Consider the following 17500-nt stretch of genomic DNA (forward strand, 5'->3'; position numbering starts at 1 on the left):
ATGTTTTCTAAAAAGTCACTTGTGCTTTATTAAAGGATTTTTGTATGCTATTATTCAAATAATAGAATAATGTTGCTTTAGGCAGATGAGATATAAACGAATTATATGGTTATAGGTTAATGAATATAAAAGAATTTTGCTGTTATAGACAGAGGAGATATAAAATAATTATATGGATATGTGCTAAGAAATATAGAAAAATTATGCTGCTATAAGCACATGATATATAAAAGAATTACATAGCTGAAATCTAATGAATATAGAAGACTTATTCTGCTATAGACAGATGATAAATTGGCTTGATTCATCAAAGGATAGCCAGTTCCTTGTGAGGCACAGGTCCTATCTAACTGAAGCAAGTGACTCATGCTGGTCATTACTAATTCTACTCCTGATGCTTGGCAGATGATCATCTGCCAAGCATCAGGAGTAGAAGCTGAAGAGTCATAAACCCAATCCGTCCCCTTGCTGCCATTGACTTCAGCAAGATTTAAGGGGGAATTTCTTCCACACCCAAAGTTCTCTCCCTTCACTTATAAACCCATTTGCAAACATGGATTGTTAAGATATACCGCTTAGCACTAGAACTCACCGAGGCTTTTTGCGTTAATAAGCTTAAGAGGTGATTATGATATATACGATAACATAGCTGCTGAGATGATATTGGCCGAAAATTAAGTGACTCAAAGAATACTTGCAAGATTATTTTATTGAATGTGGCGTGAAGAGGCAAAACCTGATGAATGGGAGCTGGGGGTGAAGGTGAAAATGGAAAAAAGGGAGATATGACTGATTATAATAATTGGTATCACAATTACGCCAGTTGTCAAGAAAATATATAGTATGATCATTCTAAAGACACTAGGGAGAAAGATTGATGAAAAGCTGAGAGGTGAACAAGCATGATTTAAAAAAGCTAGCAGTTGTACTGACCACATTTTCATTCTAAGAAATATGGTAGAGCAATGTGTAGAATATAGAAATCCACTTTTGATGTCGTTTGTTGACTATGAAAAGCTTTTGATAGTGTGTATCTGCCATTTTTTGGGAGAGTTCTGTGTTATGGAGTCCCTCTCAGATATGTAAACTTGATTAAGTCTGTTCATGAGCATAGCAAGGGCAAATTTAATATTAGTGGAGTCTTCTTAAATGATTTTCCAGTGAACAGTGGAGTACTACTAGAGAATGTGTTGCCAACTGTGTTTTTTATCCTCCTCATGGATTCTGTGATACATAAAACAGTTGAGGATGGTGGAGAAGGATTGCACTGAATTGGTAACAGGAAATTAGCTGACTCATAGTAAGATCATAACGATGTTCTTATTAGCAGAACACCACAGGACTTGCAAAGCTAACTTACCAGAATGCATGAAATATCACATGAGATTGGTCTCAACATAAACAGAAGAAATACAGAGATAATGGGAAAGGGATATGCAATAGAAGATGAAATATCATTGGAAGGAGAAAGAAATAATGAGGTGGAATCATTTGAATATTTAGGGAACTATAATCTCTAATACAGGATCTAAAGAATTTGAGTTTAATGAAAGATTGGAAAAAGCAGATCAGACAAAGGCTAGGTTAAATAAAATTTGGAAATCAGATCGCCTGAAATTACATAAAAATAAATATTCGTCTATATATCAGTTTAGTGAGATCGGTGTTACTGTACGGATATGAGTCGTGGTATAACAATGAAACAATCTCCAATAGATTTTGTAGATTTGAGAACAAAACTCTCAGAAGAAAGGACAGGATTAAAAATGAAACTATAAGAGAGATTACTCGAGTGCCATATGTGGATGACATCAAGGTTAGGGGTAGATGGAGAGGGTTTGTGCATGCTCTTCGCACTCCCCAGGAGAGATCAGTTCACCAAACTTTTAACTGAGCTCCACAAGGCACTAAAAGAGTTGGAAGACCTAGGCCTACATGACTGAGGACTATGAAGCGTGGAGTAGAAGAGGGTGAATAGAGAAGTACTGATTTGAAAGAACCAGATAGAGACGAGTGACGAAATTAACCGAGGCCCTTTGCGTTAATAGGCGTAGGAGGAGATGATAATGCTATATATGTATATATATACATATACATATATATATATATATATATATATATATATATATATATATATATATAAATATATATATATATATATATGTGTGTGTGTGTGTGTGTATATATATCCATAAATACACACACCCACACCCCTACACACAAACACGCACACATGTATATGTAAGCATATATATATATATATATATATATATATATATATATATATATATATATATATATATATATATATATATATATATATATATATACGTTTCCGTGTAAAAAACTTCCCCAAAATATTGAGAGAGAGAGAGAGAGAGAGAGAGAGAGAGAGAGAGAGAGAGAGAGAGAGAATGCTATTAATAACTTCTCATAATAAATTCCATGTTAATCTTCTTCTGACAACTCAAAATGTGATATCAAATTTTCCCTTTCAATTATAACAAAATTAAGAGGCCTATTATTTGATGGGGACTAAATCCCAAAGTAAAGAACAACCACTCACTTATTGCAGTGTACACTGAAAATCGGTTTAGAATTTCCCGTTCATTTATCGACACATGAGAGATAATGGACTGAGGGTCGTTAGTCACGACGGGAAAGTGTCTCTTCTAATTGGTAATTAACACTTCATTAGGCTATCGTTAGCTTTCTTTCTGACTCGATGCTGTACCCTAAAGTAGTGAGGTCATTCGAAGTAACGTTCAGAGGCGAAGCTTGGTTGCTTTTAGAGAATTTATTTTTCGTTATCATAAAGGACAATCAAGCGAATTCTGGATAATAAATCTCGCTAATCTCAAAAGCACTTGGGTTAAAAGATTTTAAATCTTAACCACAAATTCTGGGCCATAATTTAATTAATTAGCATAGGGTTACCAACTGTATTGGACGTTTTCAATTGGAATTATAAAATTAGCTTGAGGTAATAGAAATTATGTAATACCAAATTACGGAAAAATTGCTTTTTACGTGGTGTAAGGGTTTGCATAACGCCATGATCCGCAAAATTTCCTAATCAGGGAAACCCATGCAGGGTTGGTTTACTGACAGCCATCACACAAAAATTTTCTATAATTACCAAAATCTTCTACAATTACCAGTCGGAAACTGGCCTGTGTGGCTATGAAATAGGCCAAACCCCGGACATAAATACGGACATGTCTGAGACCTTCGTCCTTCGGTAGATTAGAAAAGGCTGAACTTCTTGTGTGTATATCTTACTTACTTATTTAATTTGATGGCTGCTTTCCCGGTCATCCTCTAACACTATCAAGGATTCGGTTAAGAGTTTCAGTAGTGTCATGTATATCATTTATGGAGAAGTAAAATTGTGTCATCTGCAAATAGTTTGAACTTCACGTCATGCCTTCGTAGCATTTTCGGTAGACCAATAGCATAGATGCAGAATAAGATTGGGCCAAGTACACTCCCCTGGGGTACCCCTCTGTTTAAGGGTTCATATGATGAATAAGAGTTTCCAATTTGTACCCAGTAATTTCTACCAACTAAGTAGTCTTTTAGGTATTCGAAGGCTTGATCTTCAACGCCGATGGACCATAGATCATTTGGTAGCAGTTCATGCACCACTGTATCAAAACCAGCCCTGATATCAAGCAGTATTAAGATACCACATTTATTTTCATCCATCATTTCTAGCATATCATTTACAACACAGCAGATGGCTGTCTCCGTAGAGTATAGTTTTCTGTAAGCAGATTGGTTGTCAGGCAAAGCTTCTATTACTTCTAAGTGGCTGACTAGTTGTTCAAGAATTACATATTCAAGCACTATTGTGACAAAGGATAGATTTGAAATAGGTCTATATGAGCTTAATTCCTGGCAGTCCAGTGCATTTTACAGAACTGGTGTGACTAAAGCCAATTTCTCAGATTTCGGAAACTTACATACATCAATGCTTGCATTTGCTATTCTCATTATTATTTCCGCTAGCCTAGAAAAGTTTCTCTCTTCAATTACTTCAGATATTGGCATAGGATCGATCGCGCAGTTTGTTTTCTTTGCTCTCTTGATAATTCTGGTGATGTCATCTTGTGGTATGTTGTTTAATCTCATCAATATTGTCTGTGTGCCTGGTGTATCATTAATCTGATGTTGAGTATTTACAAATGACCTGGTTATATATTCAATTTTGTTTTTAAAGAATACTAGAAAATTATTTGCTAGTTCCTGGTCACTGTATCCATCAGGTAGCTTCTTTTCTTTTACATTTCCCATTATACCATTCAGGAGACGATATAACTTATGTCTGTTGCTGCTTCGAGGATCTTTCACTTATAGTATTCACATTTTTTTATTCTTAGTAGGTAGTTATATTGACACGCAGCAGTTTTGTATTCTACCCAAATACTTTGTTTTTAACCTATTCCACTTTCTTTCTTTACGTCTTTTTTCCCTCTTTTTTACCAAAGTCTCTCCATCAAACCAAGGAGATTGGTCTTTTACGGTTATAGTCTTTTCCATAGGTTGGCACATGGTATCATATTCACTTTTATTCACTTTATTGAAAGTGGTCATAAGACTCCTAACAGACATTGGTCATCATGATCACAGGGAATGTTGATAGCATCATTTATTTTCTTTATAACTTCTTCAATAAATACGGTAGGAGAAAAAAAGGTCTAAAGTTTATTTTCTTTACTAATGCATGTTTCTGTAGAGGTAGACTAAACATAATAAGGTTGTGTACTGGGGAGATAGTACATTTCTCTTCGATTTTTATATCAGATACAATATTATTCATGTCATCACTTAGAACTATGTCTAGCGTATGGCCAGTTAAAGTAGTTGTGCAGTTGACATTATTCACTAGTCGATATGATTCTAGCAACTCACTAAATGCCAAAGCATCAGGATTTGATGCATCATCAATCCAAAAATTGAAGTCTCCACAGATAACTAATTCGTTCTTCTCCATGATGATCATCTCAATGAGACTATAGTATCTGACCTGCCGGGCTTCAAACCCTGTTCCAGGATACCTGTATGACAATGACCATACCATTCAGCCACGACGAAAGATAAAAGTCAATGACCATTCTTCTGTACATTTGCCTGTCGAATTCTGGTTTTTGTAAATATCTAATCAATATTCTTATTCCACTGGTTTGCACCATCAGAGAGTTAGATATATTCATGTAAACTTAATACATATTCCATATGATGCAAAGAGCCACATTTATTTAATGTCATTGGGTTCAGCTGGTGCTTCCTTAGTCACAGAAGACTCTATTGATGATGTATTAGAATCTTTATCTGATACCCTTTGGTGCAAACCGCTGGCTTTACAATTTCCCAAAATGTATGTAAAAAAAAAATAACCAAGAGTGCATGCAATATTGCAAATTGAAATTCAAAAGGAAGTCATATACTCTTTAGTTTTCTATGTCCATGAAAGACCATCTAATAGCAGTATTGGGTAAACTATTCATGTTTTTTTTTTTTTTTTTTTTTTTTAAGTCAATATTGAGTAACATAATGACGAAAAAATTACAACATCCATGAAAGATCATCAAATAGCAGTATTGGGATAACCTATTTATGTTTTTTTTTTTTTTTTTTTTTTTTTTGTAAGTTATTATTGAGTAACATAATGCCGAAAAACAGTTTTGTTTAGTTTTTTGAAACACTGTATTGAGCCAGACCACGAATATGTGAGCCATTTATTTGAAAGATCAAATGAATTACCGCCGTCAATAGATTCTATCATGGAGATTGGAAATGACTGCAGCCTACCCTTTTGGGACTACCTGATATATTCAAGTAATCATGGTATCAACCTTTGTGTATACAGAAAACCCACCAGCAATTCAGCATATATCAATTTTCAATCAGGTCATATCAATAGATTTTAATGATCAGTATCCTCAGTATTACTTAGAATATGGGTTTAAATATGTTGATGATCAAGTAAATGTTATTAAGGATATAAGCAAAAGGTTTGAAAATGTATCCAGAACAGTAAAAAAAGATACTTTTTTATCGTAGTACTAATTGAGAAATATATATATGTGTGTGTGTATATATGTTTATACATGCATACACACATATATATAGTATACACGTGTGTATACGTGTATATACGTACACACACACACACACACACATATATATATATATATATATATATATAAATTCTACCAACCTTTGAGCACCCAAGAGTATTGGATGAGGAAACCAGTGTTGGTCGTATCTTGCTGTGGCTCAAATCTGAGGGTGACTCGAGGACCCTGAGAGACGAAGTTCCTTTTTGAAGGTAATCCTCCACTATGCTGGAGTACCACTGAGCTGTCCTCCAGGATCTGTGGATTTACATTCGAAATAAGTCATTTCATCAAAGTTATACAATCAGTATTTTGTAAATACGGTTATGATTATTTCACACTTATGGCATTTTATAAATAAGCTTCATAAAGTATATTGTATTATAACAGAAAAGAAGCTATTTTTAAGGTCAAATTAAAAAAATCCTAGAGGAACGTAACACGGGTATTTTCTGCTTTACTTACATTGAGACATATCTATTTGTTTAAATTTTATGAAAATTTCCAGTGCCATAAAAAGCAATGTTGAGTTTTTCTAAGAGCTTTGATTAACTTTAACAATATCGAAGATTGATCCTCAAAACTTCCTATATTAAAGGGGTAAGATAAAGGAACGGATATTCGAAAAGGCCCCCTATTACACTGAAGGGAAACTCCATGTTCTTCGCCTATACAAGCTGAAGCTAAACATTAATTATCCATAATGCAAAAATATTTTTTCTTTTTTTTTTCTATATAACCCAGCTGTAAATGGTAAGCCTAAATATTATATCTATGGAATTAATGTCAGTGAACTATATGCCTATCCAACATTCTACTTGTACGCTGTCACATTCCAAATTTATGCCATGCTTCTAATTATTATTACTTATTATTATTATTGTTGTTGTTGTTGTTGTTGTTGTTGTTGTTGTTGTTATTTGCTAAGCTATAACTTAAGTTGGAAAAACAGGATCCTATAAGCCCAAGGGCTCCAATAGGGAAAATAGCCCAGTGAAGAAAGGAAACAAGGAAAAATAAAATATTTTAAGAACAGTATCAACATTGAAATATATATTTCCTTGTAAACTATAAATACCTTAACAAAACAAGGGGAAGAGAAATAATGTGCCCGAGTGTACCCTCAAGAAAGAGAACTCTACCCCAAGACAGTGCAAGGCCATGGTACAGAGGCTATGGAACTACCCAGGATTAGAGAACAATAGTTTGATTTTGGAGTGTCCTTCTTCTAGAAGAGCTGTTTACCATAGCTAAAGAGTCTCTTCTACCCTTACCTAGAAGAAAGTAGCCACTGAATAATAACAGTGTAGTAGTTAACCCCTTGGGTGAAGAATAATTGTTTGGTAATCTCAGTGTTGTCAGGTGTATGAGGACAAAGGAGAATATGTAAAGAATAAGCCAGACTATTCAGTGTATATATAATCAAAGGGAAAATGAACTATAACCAGAGAGACGGATCCAATGTAGCATTTTCTGTCCAGTCAAAGGACTCCTAAACTCTGTAGCGGTAGTATCTCAACGGGTGGCTGGTGCCCTGGCCAACCTACTACCTGTGATAGCCTGTAATTAGTCTGAAACATAATGTACTGTACTACATAAAACGAAATCCTCCCTTTTCCTCTGTAACATACATACAGTTGCACTAAATGAATCTCAGTTATCTTGATTAATGCAAGATCGCTAATAGCCCTAATCCTTACTTATAGCATCCAGCTTTTCCAACTAGGTTGTGGCTTAGCTAGTTATAATAATAATAATAATAATAATAATAATAATAATAATAATAATAATAATAATAATAATAATAAGAGTGCCATAACTTCTATACCATGGTCTTCCACTGTCTTTAGGTAGAGTTCTCTTGCTTGAGGTTACACTAGGGCACACTATTCCATCTTATTTCTCTTCCTTTTGTTTTATTTAAAAAAAGATTATAGTTTATATATGAAATATTTATTTTGATATTGTAACTGTTCTTTAAATATCTTATTTTAATTGATAATTACTTCTCTTGTAGTTTTATTTCCTTATTTCCTTTCTTCACCTGGCTATTTTCCCTGTTGGATCCCTTGGTCTTATAGCATGCTACTTTTCTAACTAGGTTTGTAGCTCTTCGTCTAATAATAATAATAATAATAATAATAATAATAATGAATAATAAATAATTAATAATAATAATAATAATAATAAAAACAAAAATAATAACAATAATAATAATAAATGATAATGAATAATAATAATAAATAATAAATAATTAATAATAATAAATAAGAATAAATAATAATGAATAATAATAATAATAATAATAATAATAAATAATAAATAATTAATAATAATAATAATAATAATAACAATAATAATAATAAATAATAATGAATAATGAATAATAATAATGAATAATAATAATAATAATAATAATAATAATAATAAAAACAAAAATAATAACAATAATAATAATAAATAATAATGAATAATAATAATAATAAATAATAATAAATAATTAATAATAATAAATAATAAATAATAATGAATAATAATAAATAATAAATAATAATAATAATAATAATAATAATAATAATAATAATAATAATAATAATAAAAGTGAAGCAGCCAGAACTCAGAGTGATGCAAAAGTCAATCCAATTACAGCTTAGCAATTATTTCAAGAGCTGTTACCATTTTCTTATCAAATGCAAAGGTCTGAGAGAAGGTCACGATATAATCCCAGGGTCATTCTTTTAACCCTGAGCTATACTGGGATTAATGTCAGAGAGAGAGAGAGAGAGAGAGAGAGAGAGAGAGAGACCTTTGATATTAAGGATCTTAAGAAGTATAATTAAGTACAAAATTTGTTAATCTTTAAGAATAAAATTATGAGAGAGAGAGAGAGAGAGAGAGAGAGAGAGAGAGAGAGAGACCTTTTGATATTAAGGATCTTTCGAAGTATAATAAAGTACAAAATTTGTTAGTCTTTAAGAATGAAATTATGAGAGAGAGAGAGAGAGAGAGAGAGAGAGAGAGACTTTTGATATTAAGGATCTTAAGAAGTATAATTAAGTACAAAATTGGTTAATCTTTAAGAATAAAATTATGAGAGAGAGAGAGAGAGAGAGAGAGAGAGAGAGAGAGACCTTTGATATTAAGGATCTTTCAAAGTATAATTAAGTACAAAATTTGTTAGTCTTTAAGAATGAAATTATGAGAGAGAGAGAGAGAGAGAGAGAGAGAGAGAGAGACTTTTGATATTAAGGATCTTAAGAAGTATAATTAAGTACAAAATTGGTTAATCTTTAAGAATAAAATTATGAGAGAGAGAGAGAGAGAGAGAGAGAGAGAGAGAGAGAGAGACCTTTGATATTAAGGATCTTTCAAAGTATAATTAAGTACAAAATTTGTTAATCTTTAAGAATAAAATTATGAGAGAGAGAGAGAGAGAGAGAGAGAGAGAGAGAGAGACCTTTGATATTAAGGATCTTAAGAAGTATAATTAAGTACAAAATTTGTTAATCTTTAAGAATAAAATTATGAGAGAGAGAGAGAGAGAGAGAGAGAGAGAGAGAGAGAGACCTTTGATATTAAGGATCTTTCGAAGTATAATTAAGTACAAAATTTGTTAATCTTTAAGAATAAAATTATGAGAGAGAGAGAGAGAGAGAGAGAGAGAGACCTTTGATATTAAGGATCTTTCGAAGTATAATTAAGTACAAAATTTGTTAATCTTTAAGAATAAAATTATGAGAGAGAGAGAGAGAGAGAGAGAGAGAGAGAGAGAGAGAGAGACCTTTGATATTAAGGATCTTAAGAAGTATAATTAAGTACAAAATTTGTTAATCTTTAAGAATAAAATTATGAGAGAGAGAGAGAGAGAGAGAGAGAGAGAGAGAGACCTTTGATATTAAGGATCTTAAGAAGTATAATTAAGTACAAAATTTGTTAATCTTTAAGAATGAAATTATGAGAGAGAGAGAGAGAGAGAGAGAGAGAGAGAGAGAGACTTTTGATATTAAGGATCTTAAGAAGTATAATTAAGTACAAAATTGGTTAATCTTTAAGAATAAAATTATGAGAGAGAGAGAGAGAGAGAGAGAGAGAGAGAGAGAGAGACCTTTGATATTAAGGATCTTTCAAAGTATAATTAAGTACAAAATTTGTTAATCTTTAAGAATAAAATTATGAGAGAGAGAGAGAGAGAGAGAGAGAGAGAGAGAGAGACCTTTGATATTAAGGATCTTAAGAAGTATAATTAAGTACAAAATTTGTTAATCTTTAAGAATAAAATTATGAGAGAGAGAGAGAGAGAGAGAGAGAGAGAGAGACCTTTGATATTAAGGATCTTTCGAAGTATAATTAAGTACAAAATTTGTTAATCTTTAAGAATAAAATTATGAGAGAGAGAGAGAGAGAGAGAGAGAGAGAGAGAGAGAGAGAGACCTTTGATATTAAGGATCTTTCGAAGTATAATTAAGTACAAAATTTGTTAATCTTTAAGAATAAAATTATGAGAGAGAGAGAGAGAGAGAGAGAGAGAGAGAGAGAGACCTTTGATATTAAGGATCTTAAGAAGTATAATTAAGTACAAAATTTGTTAATCTTTAAGAATAAAATTATGAGAGAGAGAGAGAGAGAGAGAGAGAGAGAGAGAGAGAGACCTTTGATATTAAGGATCTTTCAAAGTATAATTAAGTACAAAATTTGTTAATCTTTAAGAATAAAATTATGAGAGAGAAAGAGAGAGAGAGAGAGAGAGAGAGAGAGAGAGAGAGAGAGACCTTTGATATTAAGGATCTTAAGAAGTATAATTAAGTACAAAATTTGTTAATCTTTAAGAATAAAATTATGAGAGAGAGAGAGAGAGAGAGAGAGAGAGAGAGAGAGAGAGACCTTTGATATTAAGGATCTTAAGAAGTATAATTAAGTACAAAATTTGTTAATCTTTAAGAATAAAATTATGAGAGAGAGAGAGAGAGAGAGAGAGAGAGAGAGAGACCTTTGATATTAAGGATCTTAAGAAGTATAATTAAGTACAAAATTTGTTAATCTTTAAGAATAAAATTATGAGAGAGAGAGAGAGAGAGAGAGAGAGAGAGAGAGACCTTTGATATTAAGGATCTTAAGAAGTATAATTAAGTACAAAATTTGTTAATCTTTAAGAATAAAATTATGAGAGAGAGAGAGAGAGAGAGAGAGAGAGAGAGAGAGAGACCTTTGATATTAAGGATCTTTCAAAGTATAATTAAGTACAAAATTTGTTAATCTTTAAGAATAAAATTATGAGAGAGAGAGAGAGAGAGAGAGAGAGAGAGAGAGAGACCTTTGATATTAAGGATCTTAAGAAGTATAATTAAGTACAAAATTTGTTAATCTTTAAGAATAAAATTATGAGAGAGAGAGAGAGAGAGAGAGAGAGAGAGAGAGAGAGAGACCTTTGATATTAAGGATCTTAAGAAGTATAATAAAGTACAAAATTTGTTAATCTTTAAGAATAAAATTATGAGAGAGAGAGAGAGAGAGAGAGAGAGAGAGAGAGAGACCTTTGATATTAAGGATCTATCGAAGTATAATAAAGTACAAAATTTGTTAATCTTTAAGAATAAAATTATGAGAGAGAGAGAGAGAGAGAGAGAGAGAGAGAGAGAGAGACCTTTGATATTAAGGATCTTAAGAAGTATAATTAAGTACAAAATTTGTTAATCTTTAAGAATAAAATTATGAGAGAGAGAGAGAGAGAGAGAGAGAGAGAGAGAGAGAGACCTTTGATATTAAGGATCTTTCGAAGTATAATAAAGTACAAAATTTGTTAATCTTTAAGAATAAAATTATGAGAGAGAGAGAGAGAGAGAGAGAGAGAGAGAGACCTTTGATATTAAGGATCTTTCGAAGTATAATAAAGTACAAAATTTGTTAATCTTTAAGAATAAAATTATGAGAGAGAGAGAGAGAGAGAGAGAGAGAGAGAGAGAGAGACCTTTGATATTAAGGATCTTAAGAAGTATAATTAAGTACAAAATTTGTTAATCTTTAAGAATAAAATTATGAGAGAGAGAGAGAGAGAGAGAGAGAGAGAGAGAGACCTTTGATATTAAGGATCTTAAGAAGTATAATTAAGTACAAAATTTGTTAATCTTTAAGAATAAAATTATGAGAGAGAGAGAGAGAGAGAGAGAGAGAGAGAGAGAGACCTTTGATATTAAGGATCTTAAGAAGTATAATTAAGTACAAAATTTGTTAATCTTTAAGAATAAAATTATGAGAGAGAGAGAGAGAGAGAGAGAGAGAGAGAGAGACCTTTGATATTAAGGATCTTTCAAAGTATAATTAAGTACAAAATTTGTTAATCTTTAAGAATAAAATTATGAGAGAGAGAGAGAGAGAGAGAGAGAGAGAGAGAGAGACCTTTGATATTAAGGATCTTTCGAAGTATAATTAAGTACAAAATTTGTTAATCTTTAAGAATAAAATTATGAGAGAGAGAGAGAGAGAGAGAGAGAGAGAGAGAGAGAGACCTTTGATATTAAGGATCTTTCGAAGTATAATTAAGTACAAAATTTGTTAATCTTTAAGAATAAAATTATGAGAGAGAGAGAGAGAGAGAGAGAGAGAGAGAGACTTTTGATATTAAGGATCTTTCGAAGTATAATTAAGTACAAAATTTGTTAATCTTTAAGAATAAAATTATGAGAGAGAGAGAGAGAGAGAGAGAGAGAGAGAGAGAGACCTTTGATATTAAGGATCTTAAGAAGTATAATTAAGTACAAAATTTGTTAATCTTTAAGAATAAAATTATGAGAGAGCCTTACCTTATTGCCTTATTTTTTGTTTGGGTTCCCCCAGGTCCCTCAGTGTGAGGCACCTCGTATATCCACCAGAGAGTTGCTAATGCATATTCCGGTGTATTTTGCATCTTCCAGTCTTGGATAGTCTGGGATGCATCTTAGGTATTTATCGAGCTTATTCTTAAACACATCTACGCTCACTCCTGATATGTTTCTTAGATGAGCTGGCAGCACATTAAATAGTCGCTGCATTATCGATGCTGGTGCGTAGTGGATTAATGTCCTGTGCGCCTTTCTCAGTTTACCTGGAATGCTTTTTGGCACTATTAATCTACCTCGGCTTGCTCTTTCTGAAATTTTTAGCTCCATGATGTTTTCAGCAATTCCTTCTATTTGCTTCCATGCTTGTATTATCATGTAGCGTTCTCTTCTCCTTTCTAGACTGTATAGTTTTAAAAATTGCAGTCTTTCCCAGTAGTCAAGGTCCTTAACTTCTTCTATTCTAGCAGTATAGGACCTTTGTACACTCTCTATTTGCGCAATATCCTTTTGGTAGTGTGGGTACCATATCACATTGCAGTACTCGAGTGTACTACGCACATAAGTTTTGTAAAGCATAATCATGTGTTCAGATTTTCTTGTTTTAAAGTGTCTGAATAACATTCCCATTTTGCTTTACATTTAGCCAAGTGTTGCTATTTGGTCGTTGCATAACATATTCCTATTTAAAATTACACCAAGGTCTTTAATTGCTTCCTTGTTTGTGATTGTCTCATTATTAGGTCCCTTGTATGCATACACCATTCTTTCTCTGTTTCCATAATTTATTGATTCAAATTTATCGGAGTTAAATACCATCTTATTTATCTCCGCCCATTCATATATTTTGTTTAGATCTCTTTGTAGTGAGTTCCTATCTTCATCATAAGTAATTTCTCTACTTATTCTTGTGTCATCGGCGAAACTTCTCACTACGGAGTTTTCAACATCACAGTCTATGTCTGAGATCATAATAACAAATAGCAGTGCAGCTAATACCGTACCTTGGGGCACACCAGATATTACCTGGGCTTCATCTGATTTCTCGTCATTTGCAACCACTATCTGTTTTCTGTTTTGCAGGAATTCTTTTACCCATTTTCCTATCTTTCCCACAATATTATGCTTTCTCATTTTTTTCTCCAATATGTTATGGTCTACCTTGTCAAAGGCTTTTGCAAAATCTAGATAGATCACATCTGTGTCTTTTTCATTTATCATATTATTGTATATGTTTTCATAGTGTGCTATCAGTTGGGTCTGTGTACTTTTTCCAGGTACGAAACCGTGTTGACCCATATTAAACAAATTATTTTTGACCAAATGGTTCATTATTTTCTTTTTTATTACCCTCTCATACACTTTCATAATATGTGATGTTAGACTAACAGGTCTATAATTGCTTGCCTCTAGTCTTGATCCACTTTTGAAGATAGGGGTTATATAAGCTAATTTATGTTTAACATATATCTCGCTCATATCTACACTCTGTCTTAGCAGTATTGCAAGCGGCTTCGCGATCGTGTTTGCAGTTTTTTTTAACAAAATCGCTGGAACTCCATCTGGTCCGGCTGCCGATCCATTTTTAATTTCGTTTATAGCCGTGACAATATCTGCTTCATTAATATCTATATCCGTTAGATATTCAACATTTTCTTCTCTCATTTCTGTTTCATTATTCTTATTCGCAATTCTTGGCGTGAACTCACTCTTATATTTTTCTGCTAATATGTTGCATATTTCCTTTTTTTCATTCGTTAGCCGTCCTTCAATTCTTAGAGGGCCTATTTCTATTCTCCTTTTATTCATCTTTTTTGCATAGGAGTAAAGTACTTTGGGGTTTCTTTTTATATTTTGAAGTGTCCTTTCTTCTAAGTCCCTTTTTTCATTTTCTTTCGACTGTATAATCTTTTGTTCTGCATTTTCTATCTTACATTTTATTTCCCTCATTTTCCACACATTTTTTTCTTTTGCAAGATTTTTCTTCCACTTTCTAATTTTCTGAAATAAGATCCTTCTGTCTCTTGGTATGCACGTCTTTTGTTTATTGTTTTTTTTTCGGTACATATTTTTCAACAATTTTCTCCAGTATTTTGTACAGTATGTCCGTATTTACCTGTATATTATCACTTATAAATACATTTTTCCATTCTTTATTCAGTTCTTCATTTATTTCTGACCATTTCATATTCTTACTGTAAAAATTATATTTTCCATATCCTTCCCAAAGTTTTGTGCTTTTATTAATTCTGTGATCACTTGCTTTGGAATGAACTATTAATTCTATGACATTGTGGTCTGAAATTCCCGTGTTATACACTATTATTTCTTTTACATAATTCACCTCATTCACAAATACTAAATCTAGGACATTTTCCTTTCTTGTTGGAATGTGGTTTATTTGTTGCATATTATGTTCTAAAAGCATATCTTGAAGCTTTTCAAATTGCCTCTTATCTTCTGCGCTACTATTACTCTCTTTTTATATGTATACATACAACCACTTTCTTCTATCCGTTCTTTCTAATCCACGAAAGGAAAGTTAAAATCTCCGGATAGGAGTATATTCCAGTCTTTATGGTTTCTACATATATCATCTATTTTTTCTATTATTATGTCAAACTCCTTAGTATTTGGGGGTCTGTAAACTACAATATTCACTAGTTTTTCAAATTCAAATTCTACCGCAATCAATTCACATTTTGTGTTGCTGTATTTTTCACAGACTTTTCCTTGATTTATGTCTCTTCCATATATTGAGAGAGAGAGAGAGAGAGAGAGAGAGAGAGAGAGAGAGAGACCTTTGATATTAAGGATCTTAAGAAGTATAACTAAGTACAAAATTTGTTAATCTTTAAGAATAAAATTCTGAGAGAGAGAGAGAGAGAGAGAGAGAGAGAGAGAGAGAGAGACCTTTGATATTAAGGATCTTTTGAAGTATAATTAAGTACAAAATTTGTTAATCTTTAAGAATAAAATTATGAGAGAGAGAGAGAGAGAGAGAGAGAGAGAGAGAGAGAGAGGGGGGGGGGGAGAGTTCAATTATAAAACCAGGCAATTGCAGGGAGTCATAACAAATATTTTCTTAACTTTCCGAATAAATTTTCTAAATTCTAGGGCGTGGAAGTGATTTTTTTCCGGAGAAGTAACAGAATAAAAAGTTACCTAAAACTATCCGATCATACTAGGAAAATCTCCGTTAAAATATAGTGTTCTCAGCCGTAGTTCAGTAAAATACAAGCAACCGTATTTTCACCCTTCTTTATTATTATCTCTTACGGGTTGGTGACAGTAATATTACTCTTTTACGTCAATATATCCATTTTTAAAATGGTAAATCCCTGGCAATAGTTACTCCAAGATTTTTCCTATTTTCTTAAGGCCAATTATTAACAGTTTAATAAACAATAATTAATCAAAAAAAAAGAAATATCCACTAGGCGTCACTAATAATTTCTTTCTAACGTTTTTTTTTTTTTTTTTTTTTTTTGCATTGAATCTTTTGGAAAAAATTCTCTGATCATTTCTATTTTTTACCAATATTTGTCTGGCCAAATTATGAAAATGATTTAATTCAGTCCCTTTGTTCACATCAATTTAATTACATATCTTCCCGAAACTTACTTATTGAATTCATAATTCTTCCCGGAAATAATAAAAATGACTTTTTCATCTTAACTTCGGCAAAAATGTTTCATTTTGTTCTGATCTTTGCATATTGGCAAATATTTTCATAAAACTGCTGATCCTTATCGATGCAAATAACACTCCTGACTAACCCGCATTTATTCTTTTCGGGAATAATCTTATCATTTCTTACTATTATTTTTAGCAAATTATTTCTTCAATTTGCTCACATTTCTCAAAAAAAAAAGAAAAAAAAACCACCAACGTCATCTTAAACTTTCAAAGATTTATTTACCTCTCCTTAAAATATGACAACAAATTAGGGTAAAAATTACGGTTGGCTGTATTTATGAAAATACGGCAGAGAACAGTAAATTTCTACGGAGAATTTCCAACTAAAATTTACGTTTTTTTTATGTGTATAAATCACACTTATGCATACAAACAAACAAACAATAAGCAGTTGGATTTATGTGTATGTTTGTTCATGTATATTTAGGAATTTTTCTCGTTTAAATTTACTCTTTGTTTTGTCCTCATGTTTCCTTAGCGTGTTTTTTTTTTTTTTTTTTTTAAGCACGGACACATAACTCAACTGTAGATGCTCGCCATCAGCAAACGATTTCCCTCACTTATCAATCTTCACCTCAGAAAATAACTCCATAGAATTGTCAAGATCAGACAAGAAAATAGACGAGCTTTTTTGGAAGGGCGGAAGGTGAGGGAGGAAACGGGAAACGCGAAATGGCAGGAGGGGGGGGGGGGGGGAGGCTGCAGAAGAGGAGGATGCTGACATGCCCAGTGGCTCCGGGAAAAGGTGGAAAGTCAAGGCACCCTAAAAGTGTTGCCCTAAAAAGGAAGTTTGAGAAAAAGGGCAATTGACACTTATTCACTAAGGTATAAAGCCTAATGCGTTAACATTTTCATAAATAACTATCA

General features: G+C 32.3%; 1 protein-coding gene across 1 annotated transcript in view; it reads right to left on the reverse strand.

The window, feature by feature from the left end:
• LOC137620081 (uncharacterized) overlaps window positions 1-17500 on the reverse strand; it is a 489014-nt gene that overhangs the window by 206776 nt on the left and 264738 nt on the right. The window contains exon 9 of the mRNA XM_068350356.1: window positions 6224-6380. Coding sequence (XP_068206457.1) covers window positions 6224-6380 — 157 coding nt within the window. The remainder of the gene's footprint in view (window positions 1-6223; window positions 6381-17500) is intronic.

Source organism: Palaemon carinicauda, chromosome 26, assembly GCF_036898095.1.
Source record: "Palaemon carinicauda isolate YSFRI2023 chromosome 26, ASM3689809v2, whole genome shotgun sequence".
Classification (NCBI taxonomy): Eukaryota; Metazoa; Arthropoda; class Malacostraca; order Decapoda; family Palaemonidae; genus Palaemon; species Palaemon carinicauda.